The 22,557-nt window shown below is 38.7% G+C and overlaps 1 protein-coding gene across 5 annotated transcripts in view; it reads left to right on the top strand.

Annotated features, from left to right (window-relative positions):
* The window catches only part of IL1RAP (interleukin 1 receptor accessory protein), a 137,053-nt gene that overhangs the window by 30,541 nt on the left and 83,955 nt on the right, over positions 1 to 22,557 (top strand). For all 5 annotated transcript variants that reach the window (XM_045037145.1, XM_045037144.1, XM_045037146.1 and 2 more), the window contains exon 2: positions 17,911 to 17,975. In XM_045037145.1, coding sequence (XP_044893080.1) covers positions 17,912 to 17,975 — 64 coding nt within the window. In that variant the 5' untranslated portion in view covers position 17,911. The remainder of the gene's footprint in view (positions 1 to 17,910; positions 17,976 to 22,557) is intronic.

The raw sequence follows: 22,557 nt of genomic DNA, 5'->3' as shown, positions 1-22,557 counted from the left end.
AAAATACTACCAGTTTTTAGGTCAGCCTAATGAATGCATGCCTTTTCTCATCTTTCTCTTTTTCAGGGAAAGGCAGACCAATGAACACCTTTAATTTTTCGGGCATCTATGAAGTCACAGAGGTGAAAGGGTTATTTGCTGGGTCCCTTTATGTGGTTGACTCCTTTTCTAACTGAAGAAATAACAGCTCCCCTCTGTTTTCTGACTCTGTATCTATGGTGTCTTACACTCTGATTTGGCAATGGTCTTTAAGCATCCGAAATGCTAGAAGAAGTGAAATCATAATCGACTCCAATTAGCTATACTGGCCGAGCATAGCATTACTGTACTTACGTTCACCAGCATGCCTTATGTCTCATTTTAGCTAGTCATTATGTTAGTGCTTCTCCATCAAATTGCCATGGGGATGGCTTAGTAAATTAGAAAATTGATTTGAATTTCCTACTTTTTTTCCTCAATTAAGAATTCATGACCCATACCTCACTAGGAGTTTTTAATAATATGTCCTATGAGAGAATTTACAGGAATTTCTCAAAGCCTGGCCTATTGCTGGGTGCCTTTTACAGATGAAACCCCTTTCTTCCTGAAAGAACTTCAGTCAGCATTTCTAAACTGTGCCAAGAATCCTAATAACTTGGAGATATTTTAAACAAAAAATTTGAAAGTCAATTAAGTTTGAGGAGCACTGTGAATGATTCCTAAGTGATTTAGTTCACAGTGTGTATTATTAGCATTCTAAAGGCCCTGAGAAGTCCTGTAAAAGAAGATAACTTTGTAACCTAATTTTTAATCTAATATTAATCACTTAATATTTCTCTAAAACGAGGACACAATGCCAAAATGTAATTTCTTGAAATCATTCTCTAGAAGCCCACGCTGGACAATATGGATCACTATGTGACCTTTGGAGGGTCTAGGTTAATCCAAGAATAAAATAAAACTATTAAGAGCCTTGAATTTAGTAGGGGTATTAGGAGTATGTATTGAATTCATTCTCCGTCTACCTGCCAGGATTTATGGGAGGATTTTATTTATTTATTTATTTATTTACTTACTTACTTACTTATTTTGTAACTTGGCGATCCTTTAAAACCTTGTCTGTGTCAACATAGCTGCTGCATCTGATACTATTTTCCTGAACCTGAAGAAACACTGAAGGGGACTGAAATAATAGGACATTAATTTCGGCTACAGAATGCCAATCTTGCTGACCCTGTGGGGTTATTGCAGAGTGAGATTAATTATGCGGACGTGCCACTCCAGGCTTTGGAGTTGAAGTACCCTGTTGTAATGCATGGCAGGGTCGTTCATGTAGTCGGCATCTTGATATGATTATTATTCCACCAAGGTTTTACCCGCCCCTAGACAATTACAGAACCACTTACCAGCATCTCTCATTGACTCCTTATTTAAAATTCCCAGGGCCACAGCAGGCATTCAGGTCCTTTTGTTGGAGACAGCTACAGATCAATGGCATGGAGCAGCATGGGATTTCCTTTCGGACATGATAAATGCTGAGATTGTTTGCTCAGCAGAAGATAGTCATTCAGCCCCCAGCAGAAAATAGTGTTGCTGTCCCCATGTCGCTGATACAAACATCTAGAATAATGGCAGCAAAACCAGAGAGGGAGCACATAGTGGAAAGATCATGAGATTTGGGGTCAAGGTATCCGAGTTTGAACACCATTAATGCTGGACCTTTGGGGAAATCACTACTTTTTCTGTAAAATGGGATTGATATTAAATGTCAAACTCCTGGCAGTCTTAAGAGGCTTAAATGAATATACATATGAATATATAAGCTTTGTGAGTGGCACAGTGTTTTAAAAATATTGTGTTTTATGTGCTAATGAGAACACCTTCCATTCTTGAACTGGCAGTGTCGGCATAATTGAACATGCGTTTAAGGGCTCCATCGCTTGGGTAATATCCTATTAACTCCTATTATCACTAGTACTGCTACCTAGAGTAGAAAGTGGTAACCATGCATTGCTATGATTAGCAGCTGCATTGGGTGTATGCCCGTGAAATGATGTGCAGGACAAAGTTTCTGTTTCTAATAGTTGTTCTTAGTCTGTGGTTTCAGGGACTTCATAACTGCAAGATAATATTCATCTAATTGGAATTTTTCAACAAGTTTTCCTTCCTGTTCTATGCCCAGTGGTCAAAAGTAAGGCTTGTTTTACTCTAATTTTGCACTAAATGCCTTTCTTCCTATGCATGGCTGCATTTCAGCGTGTTACCTGTCTCCAGAGTCCAGCTGTATTGCCATCTGATTCAAGGAGCCTCTCATCCCGCCCAATCCCTCTTGCCTCCCCCCACCGCCGCCAATGAAAATGCAGATAATTCCTTCTTTACAGCATGTTCCTTGGACTCATTTGTATACTTATGATGGTGTAAGCAAACATAGCTAAACTGCTTTGTGTAAAGAAATAATAATAGTAAATATGCATTAAGGCATTTTGTATATGTTCACTTACAAGATTCTGTCAACAAACATATGAAGTAGGGACTGTTATACTCCCCCATTGTACAGTTGAGGAACCTAAGCACACACAGATTAAGTAATCTGCACCAATATTCTACAGGTACTAAGTGAAAGAACCAGGTATTGGAACATTTAACTAAAAGAACAGATTTAGCTACAGGTTGTAATTAACAATATGCATGTTAGGAGATCCCTAGTAGGTTGTGAGTTCCTGGATGTTCAAATCTGTTTCATCTTTTAGCATTTAATGTCGCATAGTAGATCCTCAGTTATCATTTATTAGCTTTGCATTGGAAATCACAAAATCCCCACTTGTACTTTGTCTAACCCACCCTCCCCCCCCCACAAACACACACACACACACACACACACACACACACACACACACATACACACATATTATCTCTCTCTCTCTCTATCTATCTATATGGATACGTGTGTGTGTATGTATACACATATATTAGTATATGTTCTGTCCTCCTGCTCAATTTTCTTGTCAGAGCATTTTAAAACCTCATATTAAGCGCTGCTTGAGCACCTCTCTGTGAGGGCACTGTTTTTTTCTAAGTATCATATTTGTTGGAAATAGGGTCACTTGAGTTTTTAGTGGTTTATGGATCAGCAGATAATAGCACTATAAAATTCCAGCCCATTGTCATTCTGATGAAAGGGGGATTGCATGCTCTTACTTTATTTGCAATAAAATCACCAAATGTCAAATGCATATGTAAAGAACTGTGGCCAGAGCCCCTCACCCCTTCCCTCCATCCAGAGTGATCTGGTAGACTGAGGTCACATCCCAGACTATGGGACTGGTGGGTACACATTGCCATCTGTCAGGATAATCCTGGTGTCCAAAAAGCCGTGAAAGAAGCCATAGAATTTTTTCAACCGGGACACAGATGCCCACAGACTCACACAGTGTTAGTTCATAAGGGGACGTTCTTTAACACTTTAGATACAGAGAGATGATACTTTCTTTAAGGCTCTCTACTTTCGGCTTATGTGGGTTCCCAGAAACACTTGGAATATTATCTCTGCATTTCAGGGACAAGACTGGAGGTAGGAATGGAGAGGATGCCTAATGGATTGTTCTCTCTAACAGGCAGAATGCTTGAAAGCAGAGGCTGGCCTAAAGGCCCCGTGTTTTCTCATCATTAGCAGTGTCAGTTTGGTACGTGGTAAGTCTTCTGTGAAAGTTCTTTTTTAACTTGTGACTTGAACTCTTCTTAATAAAGCTAGTTGTGGAAACTAAGCCACCTGCGGTGCATAAGCAGAGTCATACCACTAATTAATGGAAGAGTCAGGACTAGGACCCAGGACCCATCCCACTTGTTTCTCTGCATAATTGACAGTGAGGAGCCCTTAGGCACTACGGGATCTGTTTGAGTAGCTGAAGCTCCTGATGCTTCCAGGTCCCTGAAGAGGAGTGCAGGTGAAGCTCTAGTCTGATGGATGATAGCAAGCCAGTCATTTTTTTTCCTGCCAGAAGCAAGATGACACAGGGAAGTGATCTTGTGAAAGGACAATTGATTCTGTTGTGAGACCAAGATGGCAGAGACCCATTCAAGTCTAATTTCTGAAGGTGGGTTCAGTATTTAAGCAGTGGATTTTGAGGAGAGCCACAGGGCTCACAGTGATGTGTGTCTAGACCCACTCTTGGAAGAGAGGGCATCCTTTGGATGGCTTTTAGCCCTGATGAACAATCTAGTTTGCACATGAAGATGTGTGTAAAATAAAGCATTAACATCTCATATTTGTATCACACTTCACTGTTATGAAGCTTTTCCATGAATAGTGTCTAATTTGATCCTTACAGCAGCCTATGAAGTAAATGTTTGCAATTCTATCTTACTGATGAGGATACTGGGATCCACAGTAAATTATCTAAGGGGCACACAATTAAAGAGTGACCAACAGCAAACTAGAACAGAGATTGACTGTGTCCTTGAGATAGGTTCTTTCTACTTCTTGGCAGTTGCCGTATGCATATATGTGTTTATTGTGTAATAGTGCTGGACTGTGGACATAAGCTTGGAGTCCTGGTCCAAAATGGGAGACGAAAAGGGAAAAAAAAAAAACCTAAATAGTACAGATCAGGATAGACAGTTCTCAGGGTTCTAAGAGAAGTACAGATACCTGCTTAGAGTTTTTAGAAAAGGTATCATTTACTTTTAGCCAGCGACAAGATAAGAGAGAATCAGGAAAGTCTGCAGAATGGGGATAAAGTTGTGGGGAACTGTCGATTTACTTCCTTTCCCTGGTAGCCAGTTTAGTCCCGAGTTGGGTGACTTTGAGAAGCATCTGTATCTTATAAATTGAGGATTGATCTGGGAATTAGGGTTCGGGCTCTCCCTTCCCCAGTTAAATTTTTTACTATCTGTAGCAGGATTTCCAATGGAACTCTAAGATGTATAATGCATAAAAAAGGGGTTCATGGTCAAACAGCTTTGGTTAATGCTGTGCTGAAACAAGTCAACCAGGATATTTACTTGGCAGATGACCAGAGTCTTTAAAATGCTAATGTGTCTACTGAATCTCCACGAAAGAACTTTGGGACGTGTCAGTCTTCAAAATCATTTGGCCACATGGTCCTTTGGCAGAATGCACATTATGGGATATGACAGTTAGATAGTTTCCATCATGTACTTTGGTGTGATTATACAGTATGGCCATATACTTGTTCTCGTCTCTACTTTTTTCTTGTGTGTGTGTGTAAGTCTGACTTGGCTCCCAAACTGTTAGATCCATGATCATAAGAACTGAATGTTTATTTCTCTATACCTCACAGTTTCTATTAAAGTATATGAAATAGGGGTTCAATAAATCTTGATTTGAACAAAATTTGATTCTGTAGATGCAGAAGCGAGAGCGTACAGTCTTTATGGAGAAATCAATGGAAACTTGGCCACAGCTTTGTTACCTGTGGCCTCTCTAACAGTTTGTACGTGATGTCTTTCTCTTGTGAGCCTCAAAGGCAGCATCCTGATATTCAGGCCATCCCTTTGAATTAGAGGTTATTAGTGGCAGTGTTCTTATATGACATTTAAAGGGAGAAAACCTCGCATGGCTAAGAAGCTTTTCTATGCTGGAAAAAGTAATTAATTTCCTAACCTGGAGGTTACTGGATCTGAGCCTATAAGGTGACATGACTGTTTTGTGTCTGTGATAGCTGTAATGTCACCTACTTCCCTACTTGAACTCCAGATGGCATCATATTTCCCCAGGGAGCTGCTCCCTCCTCTCTCCTCTCACACGCTGTGAAATGCCTTTGGTTTAGCACTGTGCTTCAAGACTGTAAGCTCCAGGAGGACAGGGGCATTTTCCTTCCCTCCTCCGCCCTCAGAGTGTGTCCAGAGCTTGATAAATATTTGTTGAGTGACTTAGAAGGAATCTTAGGTACATTCTCATAAATATTCTTCTCCACCGCAGCCATAAAACTCCCTGAAATGATTCCCTGTCATATTCGGTGTTGGATGTTAAGCTGCTTTCTTGATTTAAAAGGTTATAGTGTTACCCTGTAGTTTTCTCTAACCTCTCCGTGTTGTTTAAACCACTCTAACTTCAATCAAGTGAAAGTTTTTCCATAATATTTTGAAGAAGCATAACATATTAACAGTAAAATACACAAATACTAAGTGTACAGAGTGATGAATTGTTACAAATGCATCATTATGAAACCATCACCTGACTAAAAGATAGAATATTACCAGATCTTAGAAGATGTATTCTTGCCTGTCTCCATCAATATTGCCAAAGGTAATCCAGGTTCTGATGTGAAGTAAGTAATTTATGCTGTTCCTTTTTGAGGAAGTGTTCTCCACTGCTTCAGATTCTTTCAAATTTAAACAAGCAAAATAAAAATTTCAGCTTATTTCATATAAACCCAGCAGCATAACACATTATATTAAATCTCTGTCCACATGTCACATCATTTGGTCCTCTGTAACCACCTCATGAGATAGTCATGGCGGAGGGTTTTACTTCCATTTAAAAAAAAATGAGGTATTGGAAGACTAGAGAAGGAAAACGCCCTGGACCATAATCTCCCCCAGTTCAACTTGATTGTAGAGGGTATCATATGAATCTTAGCTTTTCCATAAGGTACAGAGGCTGGATTTACAACTATTGTCAATCAGAGGACCGTCTTCTCTGAAATATTTAGGGAATAGAGCACTACACTTGGACCTGGTACAGCAAGTTTTGCCCAATGGTCAATGGTCAACTTGAACTAAGTCACTTGGGCTCTTCTTTTAACTAATATTAATGATAACTCCCATTGGTCAACTGCTCCACATTTTCTCAAGTTTTTCACGTTTGTTATCCACTTTAATAAGAGATAATGATAATCAGTATTTGCTGAAAGCTTCCTATGTGCCTGGACAGTGCTAACTCCTCTACAGGAATTATCAACTACACTCCTCCCAACAGACTGATGAGGTAAGTATTGTCACCCCCACCATGCAAACTCCTGCCTCAGTCTCCCTGTGTACGTGGTTAATACTTAACCATCAAATTGTCCACCCACTAGGAAATGGAACACTCTTTTCATTCTCATTAAGAAGTGTCCATGAACATCTAGCATGTCAGTCTTAACTTAGTCATCAAGATAGTGATCAGCTTATGACTCTTAAGTGGTTGTTATGAATCTTTATCTCCTCCTCTCTTAGGCTATTCAAGGTCAAACAATCAAACTTAGAACTCCAACTGTAGTGTGCTTCTTAAGGTTTCTTTCACCTTCATCTCACTGAAAACCTAGTTCTAGTTCTCTCTCCTGAAGGATGAGACTTGATGATATTTCTTCCCTCACCCCACAGAGCATGTTGCTGTTCAAAATATTAAAGAACAAAAGGAAATCAATCTGTTCACATTCTATTCCAAGCTTCTAAAGATGGCAGGTGGTATATTATATATGTCCTCTCAGAGTTCCCAACACTCTGAAGCTCTTTAGTAACAAAGGGGAAGGTAATATCTAAGAGGAGTGTGCCAATGTTTTCTGGAGTGAACTTTGACTCTGCTGTTATATCAAGGTTAGCGACACTGGCTTATGCTGAAAGTGGGGATGTTTCATTGATCTTTCTATGTATTTCTACTGCTGGACTTTTCTGGAACATTCAGTACTTAACAACAGGACAGTGTTATTTTCAAAGTAAATGTTGAAAATAGAAACCATATTTAGGTTAAAACAGCTTTCATTTATTTAACCTGTCTACAAGGGTTCACAAATCATTTGCAGAACTGTTAAAAAGGAAGACTCATGCTACTTAAAAAAATAAATTTTTAATTAACATACAATAAAATTGACTTTTTTAAAAGTACAACTCTATGAATTGTATAGACTCATTTAATCACTGACCCCGTCAGGACACAGACTCTTCTATCATCCCAAAGACACTACTGTGCTATCCCTTTATAGTTAACACCTGCCCACTACTTCTAGCCCCTGATCTGTTCTCTGTCACTCTAGTTTTATCTTTTCAGGTATGTCATTTAGATGGAACTGGACAGTTGGTAACCTATTGAGACTGCCTTTTTTCTCTTAACATACCTTTGGCATTCATCCAAGTTGTTGTTATGGACAGCTCGTTGCTTTGTCTTGCTGAAGAGTAGGCTATTTTTTCCAGTATACCAGTTTGTTTATCCATTTGCCTGTTGAAGGGCATTTGAGTTGTGTCCAGTTTTTGACAATTAATAACAGAGCTGCTGTAAACACTCATGTACAGGTTTTTGTGTCAACATAAGTTTCCAGTTCTCTTGGGTAAATACCCAGGAGTGGGGATGCTGCATCCTATGGCAAGTGTATGTTTGACTTTCTAAGAAGTGGCCATGTGATTTTCCAGAGAGGCAGTGCCATTGTGTAGTCACCGCAGTAGGACGGTTTCAGTTGCTCTGTATTCTGTTTAGCACTTAGCATTGCCAGTATTTCTTACTTTAGTGATTCTGAAAGGTATGTAGTGGTATCTAATTTTGTGCTTTTAATTTTCATTTCCCTTATGGCTGATGATGTTGAACATCCTTTCCTGTGTTAATTTACCTCCTGAATATCCTTTTCAGTAAATGTCTCTTTAAGACTTTTGACATTTAAAACTGGGTTGTTTAGATGGATAAAGAAAATGTTGTGTATACACACAACCCCATGCACAGAAGGAAATTTTACCGTTCACAACATGGATGGACCTAGAGGATGTTATGCTAAGCATTTAAGTCAGACAAAAAAAGGCAGATACCAAATGACTTCACTTATATGTGGAATCTTAAAAAACCAACAGACAAATAAAGAACAGAAATAGACTTATAAATACAGAGAACAAATGTGATTACGTGTGGTTACTATAGGTGATGGGCAATGGGTAAAACAGGTGAAGGTGATTAAGAGGCACAGACTTCAAGTTGTAAAATTAGTAAGTCATACGGATGAAAAGTACAGTATATGTATAGTCAATATTGTAATAGCTTTGTATGGTGACAGATGGTAACTGTACCATGGTGAACATTTTGTAATGTATGTAATTGTCAAATCACCATGTTGTATCCCTGAAACTAATACTATATTTTGTCAACTGTACTTCAATTTTTAAAAAAGTTGGGATGCTTATACTGTGATTCCTACAACTTTATTCTTCGTTTTCAAAATGTTTGTCAAAATTCAAGGCATTTCTCTTTCCATATACGTTTTAAAATCAGCTTGTCCATATCTATAAACAAATCTTGCTAAGATTTTTTTATTGGAATTTTATTACATATGTCGATTAATGTGGGGGGAGAATTGACATCTTACTATGCGGAGTCTTTCAATCCATAAATATGGTATGTCTCTTGCATTATTTTCTATTGCCACTAATAAATTACCACAAACGTGGTGGCTTAAAACAACATCCATGTATTACATCACAGTTTCTGTGAGTCGGTTCAGGTACAATATTCTCTGCCTAGTGTCTTACGTGGCTAAAGTTAAAGTGTCAGCAAGGTTATGTTCCTTTCTGGAGGCCCTGGGGAAGAGTATGGTTGCAAAGCTGGGAAGATTTTTTGAAAGTTTTTATTTAAATTCCAGTGAGCTAACCTAAAATGTAATATTAGTTTCAGGTGTGCACGGTAGTGATTCAACAGTTCCATACATTACCCAGTGCTCATCACAACCAGTGCACTCCATAATACCCATTATCTTTATAACATACCTCCATCTCCCTTCTAGTAGCCATCACTTTGTTCTCTACAGTGGAGAGTCTATTTTTTTGCAGCACTCCCTCTCACTTCCCCCCTTTGCTCATTTTTTTTTTGCTCCTAAATTCCACATATGAGTGAAAACATATGGTATTTGTCTTTCTCTGACTGACTTACTTCACTTAGCATAATACTCTCTAGCTCCAACCATGTTGCTGCAAATGGCAAGATTTCATTCTTTTTTATGGCTGAATAATATTCCATTGTATATATATACCACATCATTTTTATCCACTTATCTATTGATGGGCACTTGAGCTGCTTCCATAATTTGGCTGTTGTAAATAATGCTGCTGTGGACATCGGGGTGTATGTATCTCTTTGAATTAATATTTTTGTATTCTTCAGGTAAATACCTAGTAGTATGATTGCTGGATTGTAGGATAGTTCTATTTTTAACTTTTTGAGGAACCTCTATGCTGTTTTCCAAGTGGCTGCATCAGTTTGCATTCCTACTGAGTGTAAGAGAGTTCCTCTTTCACCACATCTTCAAGTTGTTGGTAGAATTTTATTTCCCATGTTGAAGGCCCTAGTTATCGTTCTCTCGCTGGCTGTCAGGCTATCAGCTGAAAATCTCTCACAGCTCTAGAAGGTCACCTGCGACCAAACAGAAGGTACTTGACAGGTTACTACATTTATCTTTAACACCAAAGTCCTCTCAAGTTCTTTTCTCACTTCACATTTCCATGATTTGTCTGTCTGCTACATCTCTCTGACTTTAACCAGAGAAAGTTCTTTGCTTAAGGGCTGATGTTAATGATTAGATTGAGTCCATGTGGATCATCTAGTATAATCTCCATATTTTGAAGTCCATAACGTTAATTATGTTTGCAGAGTTCTTTTGGCTAAGTAGGGCAACAAAACAGATTCCAGGGATTTAGGGCATGAGGCCATTTTGCCAACCATGTATTTCTATTTATTTAGGTCATCTTTGATTTCTTTTATCAATATTTTATATATTTCAGCATACAGACCTTTTTACATATTGGTTAGACTTTATGCTCAGCATTTTTTTTAGTTATTATAACAAGTCTTTTTATTTATTTATTTTTAAATTCTTTTAATGTTTTGTTTTTTTTTTTTTTATTTTATATTTGAGAGAGAGAGAGAGAACACAAGTAGGGGAGGGGCAGAGAAACAGAGACAGAATCTGAAGTAGGCTCCAGGCTCCTGGAGAAAGCCTGATGTGGGGCTCGAAGTCAGGAGCAGTGATATCATGACCTGAGCCAAAGTCAAATGCTTAACTAACTGAGCCACCCAGGCGCCCTTATTATAAGGAGTCTTTTAAAAAGTTTTGTTTTCTAGGCACCTGGGTGGCTCAGTCAGTTAAGCGTCCTCTGACTCTTGGTTTCTGCTTTGGTCATGATCTCACGGTTTGGGTTTGTGAGTTCAAGCCCTGCATTGGGCTCCGCACTGTGAGTAGGGGTCTGCTGGGTATTCTGTCTCTCTCCCTCTCTTCCTGCCCCATCCCTGCACGCACACTTGTGCTCTCTCTCTTTCAAACTAAATAAATAAACTTAAAAAAGTTTTGTTTACCGTTGTTATTGCTAGTATATATAATTTTTTCATGTTAATTACATATGCTGTGACTTCTTTTTTTGTAATAAATTCTTTAGGGTTTTCTATGTTGAAAATTACATCATCTGTGACTAGCCTTACTGTACTAGTTAAGACTTCCAGGATGATGGTGAATAGTACTAATAATGAATATCCTTGTCTTGCTGATGATCTGAGTGGAAAAGTATTTGTTTTTCAACATTAGATGTTATGTTAGCTGTAGGTTTTTTATAGATGCTCTTTATTGGTTTGAGGAGGTTCCCTTCTATTCTTAGTTTGCTAAGGACTTTTATCATGAATGGATACTGAATTTTGTCAAATGTTCTTCTTGCATCAATTAAGATAATCATGTGGTATACTTATTTAGACTTTTAAAATACTGAAACCAGTGTTGCATTCCTGGGTTGAACTCTGCTTGGTTGTGGGATATCTGTAGATTTGTTTACTTATATCATCTGTGGCAGAATTTCAGATCAGAGTAATGTTGTGTCATAAAATGAACTGGTAATTGTTTTGTCTTTTATTTTCTGGAAGAGATTATCTAGAAGAGATGCTATTTATTCTTCAAATGTTTGGTCAGATTCACCAGTGAAATCATCTGGAGCTTGGAAATTACTTTTTTGTAAGGTTTCTAACAGAAAATTTATTTTAAAAAAATAATGATAGGACCAATAACATTATAAATTTCATTTTGGATGAGCTTTGGTAGTTTGTGGGCTTTGAAATATTGGTCCATTTCATCAAAATTGTGTAATATGTGACTAGAATATTTAGTATTCCCTTAATTACCAGTTTCCCCTTTATTACCATTTTAATGCCCCATGATCATTAGTGATGTAGCCTCTTTTATTTCTGACATTAGTGATATGTGTCTTTTTTTTTTCCATTGGTTTACCTGGTTAGAGGTTTACCAAGTTTTTTATTGTTGTTCTTTTCAAAAAACCAACTTTTGGGTTCATTTTTTTTTTCTCTTTAAAATTTTTTCATCTCTACTTTTCATCATTTCCTTCATTTTGCTTGCTTGTTGTATTTTTCTCCTCTTATTCTAGGTCCTTAAGGTAGATGATTAGCTTATTGACTTCAAATTTTTCTTCTTATCTAATATAAACCTTTTAATACTATAAATTATTTTCTAAATGCTGCATTAGCTGCATCCCACTTGTTTTGGTATGTTGTATTTTCATTTTTGTTCAGTTTAAGAATTTTCTAATAGTCTTCTTTTTGACCCATGAATTATTTAGACACACGATTGACCCTTGAATAACATGGTTTTGAATTGTGCAGATCCACTTATACACAGATTTTTTTTTCAATAAATGTACTACATTTCTGTCAATGTATTTTCTGTTTCTTATGATTTTCTTAATAACATTTTCTTTTCTCTAGCTTATTCTATTGTAAGAATATTGTATACAACATATATAGCATACAAAATATGTGTTAACCAACTCTTTGTATTAATGGTAAGCCTTCCTGTCAACAGTATGTTGTTAGTAGTTAAGTTTTTGAGGAACCAAAAGTTATGCATGGATTTTTGACTGTGTGGATGGTCAACACCCCAACCCTTTCTTGTTCAAGGCTCAGCTGTATATACCTTAATTTCTAAGTGTTCGAATATTATCCTGTCATTTTCTTTTATTGGTTTCTAGTTTAATTCTATAGTTAGAGCATATATGCTCAATTCTTTTAAATTTGTTAAGGTTTAATTTATAGTTCATAATATAGCTGATCTTGGTAAATTTCCTATGTGTACTTGAAAAGAATGTGCTTTATTTACTTTTTGGAGTCTTCATATAATTGTTTTATGCATTCTTCCCAGGTTTATAGCTGCGTTCGTTAAGAGAAACAAAGTGGGTTTTGCTTACTTCGTTTTACTCATCATTAGAGTTTTCCATGTCACTTTGTTGGTAATTTTATTTACTGGTAAATATTCTTTTCTGAAGTATTCTGCACAAGGGTCCCTTTATGGTTCAAAAACTGTGAACTAGATAAAAGATGGATGGTGAAAATAACTTTGATTTCTTAATAAATGCCATCGCTCCCTTTCTGTAAGATGGGATAATTAATAACTTGTCCCATGTCCTTTAAAGGCTTGTTTGTCATATCTTAGGTGAGCATACATGCAAAATCTGCTCAAAGTTTATTAGTAAGTTAGAGAAGTAAGTTAGGTACAGTTACTGAGTTTATCAGTAAGTTATGATCTGGATGGGATCAGGACTTAAGGAAGTGATTTGGCTGCAGGGTTGACCCGGCATGGAGATGCCCATCTAGGGTTTATATCTTGATGTTTATGGCCAAGTTTTCAGTGCACAGATCATAGCAAAGGACATCTGTCAACCAGGAATGAAGCAGCTCATGGCAACTCTGTGGTTATGGGAGGCATATCTAGCTTGGAGCAAGACCTTATGGGGGACAGAATTCAGGCTTCTGGAAAAGAGTGCTGACAAGCCCCAGGTGGAAGGTCCATGTTCCAACTAGGTAGATGGGCTTCAAAGAGTGGCTAGGATCTGGGTATGGGCTAAATGTGGAATCAGGAAACTGAGTGAGAAATCCAGTCCTGTGGCCTGGTGAAATGTTACAGTGCAGGAAGAAGGCGAAGTGATTCAGGGATAATACCAGCCTTGGGGTAGGAGACCTAGTTTCAGCCTGTCACCTGCTGGCCCTGTGAGAGAATCATTGGTCAGAGCTGACTCAGAGGTAAGGAGATCCTGAAGCTTAGTAAACCTAGAGAATGCAGGCAATGGAATGATTCATATGCAGGGGTAGATGTTAAAGTGCTGACCACATGTTAACAATCATCATTAATATTATTGCTGATTACATAAAAATAAGTACATGTTTGAAACTTTTTGCCAGGTGATATTGACATCTGAGTTGATATACCAGGGAACAGTGGAATTAAATAGGAGCGAAGTACCAATACCTAAGAGGGATGTATGAAAATGATTAGACGGTAGGTAAAATGGATAGTGCAGGAAAGGCTGACTGGGAATTTATTTTTGTTGGTTGCAATCATCTGAAGCAAGGGCAGAGTCTGTTAAATGCCATGGCAGTAATCTAAAGCTGGGTTGTAATTCAGACCATGAGAAACTGTGTGTTATTAGGCAGGTTCCTTTGCTTTCTGACAGCTTTTCCATCTCTGAAAATATCCAGCACCCTCTCTCCCCAAGACACAAGAACCAAAAATGTATTACTAGTCACAATAATAAAATTCTGAGGGAGAACGGAAGACGATGTTAAATGAACCAGCCAACCTCCTCCCGCTAACCTTGGTACCTTTAGTCTGTCAAACCAGCCTGCACAATCACATTTTCTTTTCAATCTGCTTTATTCTAATTCATCACAGGACAGGACTGACCCTGGATTTGTGTTTGCACACAGGTTATCTTTAGATTGGCTTTACCTTGATGACCTGACTCCTTGCTGCCTCTGAAATAATCCAGTTACTCAAGGGAATATCAATTAAGGCCCTCAGTCACACTAATTAGAATGTCTTCTAAGTGTTGCCCTAGGAATTCAGCAGCTTATAAACAGGCGAATTGGGACAATCCAGAGGTGTGGGCTTTTTGTTTTGTTTTGTTTTGTTTTGTTTTGTTTTGTTTGTTTTTTTATATATAGCCAAAAGCAATTTGAGAGGGAGAGTGCTTTAGCACACGGAGTATTGAGGCTGAAGTTACTGTGCCCTGAATCTGCAATGAAATATCTGGTTGTTCTCCACTGACAATGATTAATGCAGAATTATTAAATACTTTTATTAATGACTTGGATGAGGACATAGGTGGCATGCTGATCAAGTTCATAGATGACACAAAGCTAGGAGTTAAACAATTACTGTGATGACAGGCTCAGGAGACAAAATGATTTCAAGACAGAATTTAAAGGAAAAAAAAAAAAAAAGAGAGGTTAGAGTGGGAGAGAGCCAAAGCATAAGAGACTCTTAAAAAATGAGAACAAACTGAGGGCTGATGGGGGGTGGGAGGGAGGGGAGGGTGGGTGATGGATATTGAAGAGGGCATCTTTTGGGATGAGCACTGGGTGTTGTATGGAAACCAGTTTGACAATAAATTTCATATATTTAAAAAATAAATAAATAAATAAATAAATAGACAGAATTTAGTGGCAATACATCCATACATTCTGGCAAGAATGATCTCCAGAAGGCACAATTTGATGATCAAGTCAGTCTTCTAATCAGAAACCTTCATTGATTCCCTATTTTCTGTTTAAATTAAATCCTGAGTCCTTTGCTTGCTATTCAAGGCCTTGCTGGAATCTGATCCTAACACTCCCCGCCTTCCAACAAACTCTTTATCGTTCTTTTACTAATACCCTGTGCTTGAGCCAAACTGAATTATTTACAGACTATTTCCTTTTTATGTTCCATGCTTTTCCTATCTGTGAACATTATTCTCCACTGAGTTTCTTTTCCCCATTTTCCTTCTGCTTCAATTCAGTTCTTGCTCAGTTCAAAAGCTACTTCTTATATTTAGTCTTCTTTGATTGCTTTGGCTGAAGTAATCTCTTTCTTTGACTAATCTTCCATAACACTTATCTGTTCCTCTCTATGCTTATCAGTATTTACTTTGTACTGTCATTATTTTTGTGCACATTTTAAGTCTTTGCTAGACCTGCTTAGTGCTCGAACTTGTCTGATAAATCTTTGTATACCTTATAGTGCCTCTGCATGTGTCTTGTTCATAGCTGTGACGTTGTAATGATTTATGTCCTCTACTGGGAAGAAATGCCTTTAGAGGAGGTCCCTGTATTTGTATCACAGAGACTTGTAAACAGAAAGTGCTCAGCACATGTTTTATTGAATAAATTAATGACAGCAGAGTGCCCTAAGTTAACGATAGAAGAATTGGAAGGGAATGGTGGTGGTAAGAAAGAAACATTTAATCTCTGGGATAAAAACGTTGTTTAGGATATAATAAACTCACTTGTGGTTTTTGAACAGTAATGCTAAAGGAGAGAGTACAATATAAACTGGAGATTTGTGGTGATCAGTGATCAAGAGAGGTGACAGGTGTCGCAAACTTGCATTGTCCTTTAAAGTGAGCAGGTACTCTGGACTGCTCAGGCAGTACCAGTTTATACCTTTGTTTTGGTGCCACACTCTTACAGGTGTCTCATTTAAATTTTCTTTTTTTAATGTTTATTCATTTTTGAGAGACAGAGTCAGAGCGTGAGCTGGGGAGGGGCAGAGAGAGAGAGGGAGACACAGAATCTGAAGCAGGCTCCAAGCTCTGAGCTGTCAGCACAGAGCCTGATGCAGAACTCCAACTCACAAACCATGAGATCATGACCTGAGCCGAAGTTGGATGCTTAACTAACGGAGCCACCCAGGTGCCCCCACACGTGTCTCATTAAAAGTGCTATTGTGTGGCCACCCTATCAAATACCTCTTACACCTTTTTTTAGATTATTGGGTCCCTATGGTTGTGAACCTTGTGTCATGGGCTATTATTGGCTGGATGTGGCATAAATCCCATCTCTGTCACTTACTAGAAATGAGATCTGGACAAGTTATCAAGACCTCTGTAAGCACCCATAGGTGACTGCTGTGTTCAAAACAGCGACAGCCTTGAATATGGAATTTTTCAGAAATATCCAGGTATCAGTAGTTATATCCCTACCAAGGATTTATCAGGGAGAGGTTATGTCTAAAGTAGTAAGGAAATAAGTTTCGCGGGATTGTTAAATCTCTAGGCCTTCTGTATTAGAGATCATGCAACCAAATGTAAGGGCATAGTTCTTGCTACTTGGCTGGTTCAGCTGGTTATCAATAGAAAGGCTAACCGTCACAGAAACCTGACTTTACCCTCATCATTTGTCTCTTCCAAGGAGAAGAGGAGAGCAGGCACAGCAGGGCATGAGGTTTATATATTTCCCCCTGCTATAAAGTCAGAGTGTAGTGGACTATAAACCGAGTTTGAACCCAGGATTTCTAGACTTTCTATTTATCACTAAGAAGGAGAAGTGCCGGGGCGCCTGGGTGGCGCAGTCGGTTAAGCGTCCGACTTCAGCCAGGTCACGATCTCGCGTTCTGTGAGTTCGAGCCCCGCGTCAGGCTCTGGGCTGATGGCTCAGAGCCTGGAGCCTGTTTCCCATTCTGTGTCTCCCTCTCTCTCTGCCCCTCCCCCGTTCATGCTTTGTCTCTCTCTGTCCCAAAAATAAATAAACATTGAAAAAAAATTAAAAAAAAAAAAAAAAGGAGAAGTGCCTGGGTCATAAAATATTTCCAGACCACGAGAATGCTAAAAAGATCAAATTTATCTGCCAGAAATGTGACTCCTGATGAAAACATTGAAGAGGAATATTTTTCTTAAGTAGGCAGTTATAGTTGAATGATTAAGAGATTGTTCTAGAGCCAAACTGCTGGAGCTTGACCATTATTCTACCACTTTCTAGGCGAAGGAGGTTGGCTATGTTATTTAAACTTGTATCAGTTTCCTTATCTGTAGTATGGGTGATGAAAGAAAAAAAAAAAAACTATTTTATTGGTTGGTTCCTGCAATTAAATTTGTTAATATTGTAAACGTGTTAGAACAGGTCCCCGTCCATAGTCAGCATGGGGATGCAGTAATTATTAAACTCTTGAGAGTGATAAGTACTCTCCCTTAACTTTGTATTTATGTTGACAGGATGGGACTTCTGTGGTGTGTAATGAGTCTCTACTTCTATGGGATCCTGCAAAGTGGTGCCTCAGGTAAGTGAATGGTTTTTGGCAATCTATTAAGGTACAGATGATCTCTAGGGTGTAATGTGTCAACTCTCTGAAAAATGAGTTAAGACAAAGAATATTTAAATCCATTGTCTTTTGTGGTACCATAGAATCACAGATATGAAAGAAATAGAATTTTGGTGATGGGAGGACCACTGACACCTTTAGTCTTTAAGGGGCATAGTGTACTTGGGGCAGTGGTCTGGTATGTCTAAATATAGGAATTTTCCATCATATCCAAGCCAACTAGAATCTGGCTTCTTTCCCTTCACCTCAGGTCTTCTGAGACAAGAAATGACAGAGATGGTAGCATGACCCTGTTTTTTAAACTTCAGGACGTAGTGGAAGAGGCCTTGGGGCTAACAGTCCATTGAGACCTTTTAAGAATGATGGGTTCCTGTCATACTGCTTCTATCTGGGAAAGAAAGAATCTATCATTAGACTCATTTTTTTTTCCTTTGGGTGTTGCTTCTTTTTTTAAATTTTTTTTTTAATGTTTATTCATTTTTGAGAGACAGAGAATGAGCAGGGGAGGGCCAGAGAGAGAGAGGGAGACACAGAATCCAAAGCAGGCTCCAGGCTCCGAGCTGTCAGCACAGAGCCCGACCTGGGGCTTGAATTCATGAGCCATGAGATCATGGCCTAAGCTGAAGTCAGATGCTCAGCCAACTGAACCATCCAGGTGCCCCTGGGTGTTTCTTCTTAAGAGAAGCCAGCCAAAGCTTGTTTGAGTTTGAATAATCAAACTTGGTCATCACGGAACTGGATCATGTGAAATCAGATTCACAAGGGATTCGAAAGTTCATCCTTTCAGGGCTCCTCTCATCTCCAGAATTACTGCTCAGAATGGTTCCATGGTAACTCTACCTAGTAATCATCTCATTGCAGCCCATATGTCTTTGGACTGGCCAAGTTCTTACAAAGCTTTCTAGTATACATGATTGAGATTTGTTTTCGTCATTTCCACATTTCTCTGGTTCAACGGCTTGATTTAAGTAGAAAATAGTCAATCCAGTGGTAGTCTAATTTTAATTCAAGGAACCTAGATATCTTCATTTGAAGAAGCTTCTCATGTATAATTCCCCTGAAGACCATGGAGAATACTTTGAATACCATTATTTTAATTCCTCTTTTGTGTGAGAGGTCTTCAGAAATGTTAAAATAGTGATCATATAACCTTGACAGTGTTTTCCTATGTTCTTCACATACCATGGATTTGAGCCCTCTTCAACCTGATTATCTTTTCCGGGTATGTTTCAGTTTTTCTATACCACTTAAAGCATTTTATCAGAAACCAAAAATAGCACTAAAGAAAGGGTATAACTAGGACAGAGTACGACTCAAAGCTGAGAGAAGTAAAGATAACTTCCAACCTCATTGGCCCTTTTCACAAGGAAAGCATATTTGCTAACCTGGACTGATATGCAGCTGGGAACCACTAGTACACAGATCTAATGGCTGTTTAGATCAGCATCTTTCCTGCTCGATTGAGTGTCTCATGTGACTGGTCAGTGCTGTGATGTCCTTAATTTTAAACATGTTGAACATAATCCCTGATTATAATCTGTTCTTATTTGATTTAGTTCTATGCTTGAATGTTATCTACTTACAGAGGCCTTCTTTAACCACCTTAACTAGAATAGCCCTGCCAATCACACATTCCTATACCCACCTTTAGTTTCCTTTATGACACTCATCATTTCCTGACATTATACAAATTTTCTCTTGTCTCCTTCTCCTCCTTTCTCTTCTTTTTCCTCCCTGCCCTCTTCTCTTTTCTTCTCCTCTCTCTCTCTCTTCCCCCTGCCCCTTCCCTTTCTCCTTCCTTCCCAATTTCTCTACTTGTAAGCTGTGCAAGGACAAGGACTTGTCCTCTTTGTTTGTTACCCAAATACTTGCAGTAATGATTGGTACGTAGACACATAGTAGGCACTCTCTCTGTATATATATTTCATAAATGGATGGAAAAAAGTCCCTTCACATCCCTTTTGCACAGACTGGCCAATTTTATAATGGGACTTGTTTGGATTCATACCAGTAATTCATCGATATGGTTTTATGTCCTGCCTCCCCTTGAAGGTAAAGGGAGAGTTGACCGTGTTACTCTTGATGAGAGATCAGTGAGATCTCAGAAGTTTGAGGGTACTGGTATCTCCCCAGCCATCCTGGCAGTGTTGCTTTTCTGAATGACCTTTACTGTAATCCATCCAAGGAGGTCCCCCACCCCCCACCCCAAATGCTATTGGAAAGCGAGTTTTCTACCCAGGAACTGTGACTCATAACTCTGCCGGGGAAGCTGACTTCTTGAATAAGATAAGTTTTCATACCAGCCCCATTGAGTCACCATGGGAGCAGGAAACATGTTGTAATCCCCTCAGCCCATCTGGCACATACTCATTTGCCTTCCTTATGAAAAGGTATATTGTGTCTGTGTCAGTGATGCACTTCCTAGTTGGAGGAAGAGGAACAAAAAGGAAGCGTTGTTGACAAAAATAAAAGGAGCAACTAACTCTGGGCTACTAGGGGACAAAAGAGACCATTGCACGTGTTGGGGGAATCAACCAACTTCTCATACATCAAGGTATCACTTCGTACAACCATATAGATGCTGGCAGACTTGTTGGCCTTTCATGAGCTTCTTCCTATGCTTCATGTTCCCAGCTTTAATGGAATCACAGATTGACATGAAGAATAAAGGGGTAATAGTCAGAAAACCCTTAATCAATGTACATGCATATGATATTAGTAGGAGTCTTGTTTGGTTGTTCTGGGCCTTTCTGTGTGGTCTCTTCTTTTAAGGGGAGCCCCACATTTAAAAAACCATAATTTTAGAGGTGCCTGCGTGACTCAGTTGGTTGAGCATCCGGCTTCGGCTCAGGTCATGATCTCACTGTTTGTGAGTTCGAGCCCCACGTCGGGCTCTGTGCTGACAGCTCAGAGTCTGGAGCCTGTTTCAGATTCTGTGTCTCCCTCTCTCTATGCTTCTCCCCTGCTTGTGCTCTCTCTCCCTCTCTCTCTCTCAAAAATAAATAAACATTAAAATTAAAAAAAAAATAAAAAACATAATTTTCTTTATTTTGAGAGAGAGAGAGAGCCAGCATGATCAGGGGAGGGGCAAAGGAGAAAGAATCCCAAGCAGGCTCCACACTGTCAGCTCAGAGCCATACCTGGGGCTTGATCCCAGGAACCGAGATCATGACCTCAGCCAAAATCTAGAGTCAGACACTTATTTGACTGAGCCACCCAGGCACTCCTGGGAAGCCCCACATTTAAAAAAGAAGCCATATTGACATAAGAGCTTTAGTTCCATGCAGTGTGTTTTAAGTGCAGTGAACTGGACTTCAAGGCACAGAATTCTGACCTCAGAACACAATCTTCCTGGTAGCAATACTAGGATTTCCTTATTCATTCAGGGAAGTGGAAGCAATATTTTCATCTCAGGTGGCCATTAAAGCAAATGCTTAAGAAAAAAGCATTTACTTTTAAGGAATTAGAGCTTGGATAATTATAATGGTGATAATATAATGTGGTAGTTATAGTGGTAATAATAAACCTTCCTTTGCTGAAAAAGCACTTTGCATTTTACATATCCAATATCATTTGACTCTCACTCCCAAAATATAAAGCGGTCAGGCTGTTGTAACCACCTGTTTTGAAAAAGAAAATTAGAATTAAAGAGGTTAAGTGAATTACCCAAAGTCACAAAGCTAATACGTAACATAACTATGACTTCAACTAGATCCTCACACAATTAAAAAAAAAAAAAAGATTAAAATCCAAAGGGTCACAGGTTTCGCTAACTGTTAAAGAACCACTCAATAGATTTCTGTGCTTTTTAGATAAGAAATATCTTCCCTCATGACTCCTCCGCCCCCCACCTTAGTTGTCTTCTTCAGGAGGAAAATCACTGCACTGTAAGCTCAAAATTCAATATTCCCATTTTTGCTTTGTATGGTATTGAACATTTCCGATACTAAACTCAAAGAAGTTTTGTTTTGCAACAATTCTGAAAGCAACTTGTCACACATTTCTCCTTTGGTGTGTTCCATTGGCAACATGTTAGAAGTTGAACTGTTAAAACTGCCTTTAGAGTAGAAATAAATATTTGCAATTTGTGATTCCACGCTGGGGACAGGGTTGAGAATGGCACCACATGTAATATGGTGACTTTAACAAATATTGCCATATCAAAATTATTTGTTACACAGACCATGTGAAAAAGATAGCACTGCATTGTCACTCCAGGTGCATGCACACACACACACACACACACACAGATCTTTGAATATTGTTTTTTATTTCAAGGTTAACAGATGACTGTGTGCCAGGTGCAGGGCTAGATTTCACACACATTGTCATTAATGTCACAGAAAACAATGGAGACTGGGGTTGGGAACCTGGAGATTCTCACACACATTTTATGGTTTAGGAAAAGAAGAACCGAAGAAGTGACCTAGGTTAACAGTGGTCTGGTGGCACGTCCAGTAGACCTAGGTTCTGAAGACTGCCTCAATTCCCGAAGCAGACCTCTTTCCTTTAAACTACATTGCCTTCTTGGGGCACCTGG

This window comes from Felis catus, chromosome C2 (assembly GCF_018350175.1).
Source record: "Felis catus isolate Fca126 chromosome C2, F.catus_Fca126_mat1.0, whole genome shotgun sequence".
In the NCBI taxonomy this organism is placed as follows: Eukaryota; Metazoa; Chordata; class Mammalia; order Carnivora; family Felidae; genus Felis; species Felis catus.
Note: the sequence above shows the minus strand (reverse complement) of the source record. Positions and strands in the feature narration are given on the sequence as shown.